At 33.6% G+C, this 2,892-nt stretch overlaps 1 protein-coding gene across 1 annotated transcript in view; it reads right to left on the reverse strand.

Moving 5' to 3' along the window:
* Positions 1-1,439: 1,439 nt before the first annotated feature.
* Positions 1,440-2,892, reverse strand: part of LOC104810439 (TPR repeat-containing thioredoxin TTL1) — a 2,877-nt gene continuing 1,424 nt past the window's right edge. Inside the window, exons 4-7 of the mRNA XM_010536740.1 lie at positions 2,742-2,892; positions 2,333-2,666; positions 1,945-2,256; positions 1,440-1,854 (exon numbers count right to left, since the gene is read on the reverse strand). Coding sequence (XP_010535042.1) covers positions 1,702-1,854; positions 1,945-2,256; positions 2,333-2,666; positions 2,742-2,892 — 950 coding nt within the window. The 3' untranslated portion in view covers positions 1,440-1,701. The remainder of the gene's footprint in view (positions 1,855-1,944; positions 2,257-2,332; positions 2,667-2,741) is intronic.

A 2,892-nucleotide genomic window follows, 5' to 3' on the forward strand; every position in this document is an offset into this window, starting at 1 on the left:
AGGTGACCGTGCCTGTTTCCACTCCATCGAACGCCATCTTCTGTCAGTGGTCAAGATTAGTTTATGGAACGAGGATTAATAGAGGATAAGAGAGATAAGCTATTTGATGATCTTTTGAGATAAGACACACACATACACACATATATATATATATATACGTATATAAATATATACATACACATATATACATACATATAAACACACACACATATATACCATATATAAATATATATATACATACACATAAATATACATATATATAAATAATAAAAATACACATATACATACACATATACACATACACATATATATACACATGTACATATATATACGTATATAAATATACACATCCACACATATATATACATATATATATACATACATATAAATACACATATATATATATTAATACATATATATAAACATAAATATATATACATATACACATATACATACACATATATACATACATATATTTACATACATATAAACACACATATATATATATATATACCAATACATATATAAATATACATATATATACACACATATATATATCAATATATATATATCAATATATATATATATATCAATACATATATATATATATATACATACATACATATATTTATTAATTATTTATTTTTTATTTAATTTCTGACGTGGCGATGACATGGCGCGATGATTAGGAGAGATGTTGAGAATTTTGTCGTCACGTAGGATTTCCGTTTGTCTACGTGGCGGTTATTTGACGGTAGGTAATTTTTTGCCAATAATTTAAAAGTATAGAATTTATTTGGAAAAAAACCAATTGTATAGGTATTATTCAGTAATTTAAAAAATACAGGTATTAAATTGAGAATAGAAAAAAGTACAGGTATTTTACGGCGATTCTTCCTAATATAAACTATGTTACATGGACCAAAATGGTTATACAATTTGTTGTTAGGCGGCTAAAATATTTACATTAAGTATTATATTATACAAAAATTAGATAAATCCTTAAAATTTCAAGGGTAATTACCGAAAAATACACAAACCTATATTTTTTTTAAGCTAAAAAAAAATACTATGTACAATTGGTTTATTTCAAAACAAATCTCATATTTTTAAATTATTCACAAAAAAATCTCTAATTTCAAATAATCATATAGACAAACAGAAATACTATGTGATTGACGAAAAATTTAAAAATCTCTCATAATCATCGTCACACCAACATCACGCCAGAATTAAATAAAAAATTAATAAATAATAAATAAATTAATAAAATAAAAAATTAAATAATAAAAATATACACATACATATATATACATACACATTACTCGGACTAATAACAACACTATTAAAAAAAACTAAACAATCACAAAAAGAGAAAGGAACATTTTTTTTATTATTTTGATGAAAAAATTATAAGAAGAATGAAAGAGCATAAAAAAATGCTCTTTTTTTTTGGACCCTTTATTTTCCATCTAACGCTTTCTATGACCTCTTCTATACATCACCTCCTCCTCTTATGTACACAATATCACCTATCATCTGTTGCTAATCAAAAAAACCGGAGCCAACCCGAGCTGAATCCGATCTAACGTTCTCTGTACAGCGAGAGATCGGAGGCTCGGGAGCTCGGAAAAAGAATGAATGAACGAATCGTCCAAAGAGCCAAACCAGAAGAGACGGTCTTTTTTCTTTTCGAGCTTCTCAAAGGCTGTAATATCTCACAGAGTAGTCCAGGACTTCGCGGTTAGGGCAGATGATCTCCTTAACCCGGTTTCCGTTCTTGTAAATCTTGAACGTTGGCACTACCTTCACATTCTCTTCTCTACTTATCTCCGTCCATTTATCGATATCCACCTGAAAACACACAACAGATCACGTTTCAAGAAACTTGTCTGAATCCAACAGGAGATTTCTTGTTTCGTGTGTTTTCTCTCTACATTATACCTTGAGGAAGTTCAAGAACGGGTATCGGATGCAGAGAGCATCGACGAATGGAGATATCTCCTTGCACTGATCATCGGATGCCTTCATGAAGTGCACGACCGAAACTCCAGGCAAAGATACTGCAGCTTTGAACTGTTCAAGACTGGAGATTTCCTCCACTTCCCCGCCGAATCTCATGTTGGAAACATCGTCCCCTCGGGATTTTCTCAGAGCAACTTGTGCGTGAAACAGTGACTCGGCAATCTCCTTATCGTCTGGCAGTTCTCTCCTCACTGCCTCGTAATCCATCACTGCATTTCCCCATCTCTCCAACTACAAACAGCCCCCATATGAAGAAAACACTCTCAACTCATGATAAGGAATATGAAGCATTAGCTCTTTCTTTTACCTTGCTGTTTGCGGCAGCCCTTCGAAGCAATGCCTTAGTGTAGTTCGGTTGAAAATTCAGTGCTTGATCACAGTCTTCGATGGTACGTTCCCACTTCCCGAGCTTAAACCAACAAGCTGCCCGGTTAGAATACAACACCGAGTTGGTAGGATCATGTCTAAGGCCTTCTTCGTAAGCTGTAGATGCTTCTGTATATCTTTCCGATCTATAGAGCTCATTGCCACGGTTACGTGCACTAGTAACCAAAGTGACGGTATTGGCCAGCGTAGAAACTTCGTAGTTTCGTCGATCCAGTTCAACAGCTTTGGCAGAAGCTGTAGCTGCACTTTCGAACCTGCAAGTATTATACCTTATAAAATCTATCCATCAACTTCGGGTTTTTAAAGGGTTTTTTCCCTCCTAAACTCACCTTCCTAGTGCCAAATCGATCCGGGATTTGACGAAATGTGTATAAGCTTCACAAAGCATCCCGCAAAATCGTTTTTGCGAGCAAGACTCGGGGAAAGGCTCCACTTTCGGAACTTCTGATAGAATTGATCTAGCATCATCAAGCCGGTTCA

Source organism: Tarenaya hassleriana, unplaced genomic scaffold (assembly GCF_000463585.1).
Source record: "Tarenaya hassleriana unplaced genomic scaffold, ASM46358v1 Cleome18, whole genome shotgun sequence".
Classification (NCBI taxonomy): Eukaryota; Viridiplantae; Streptophyta; class Magnoliopsida; order Brassicales; family Cleomaceae; genus Tarenaya; species Tarenaya hassleriana.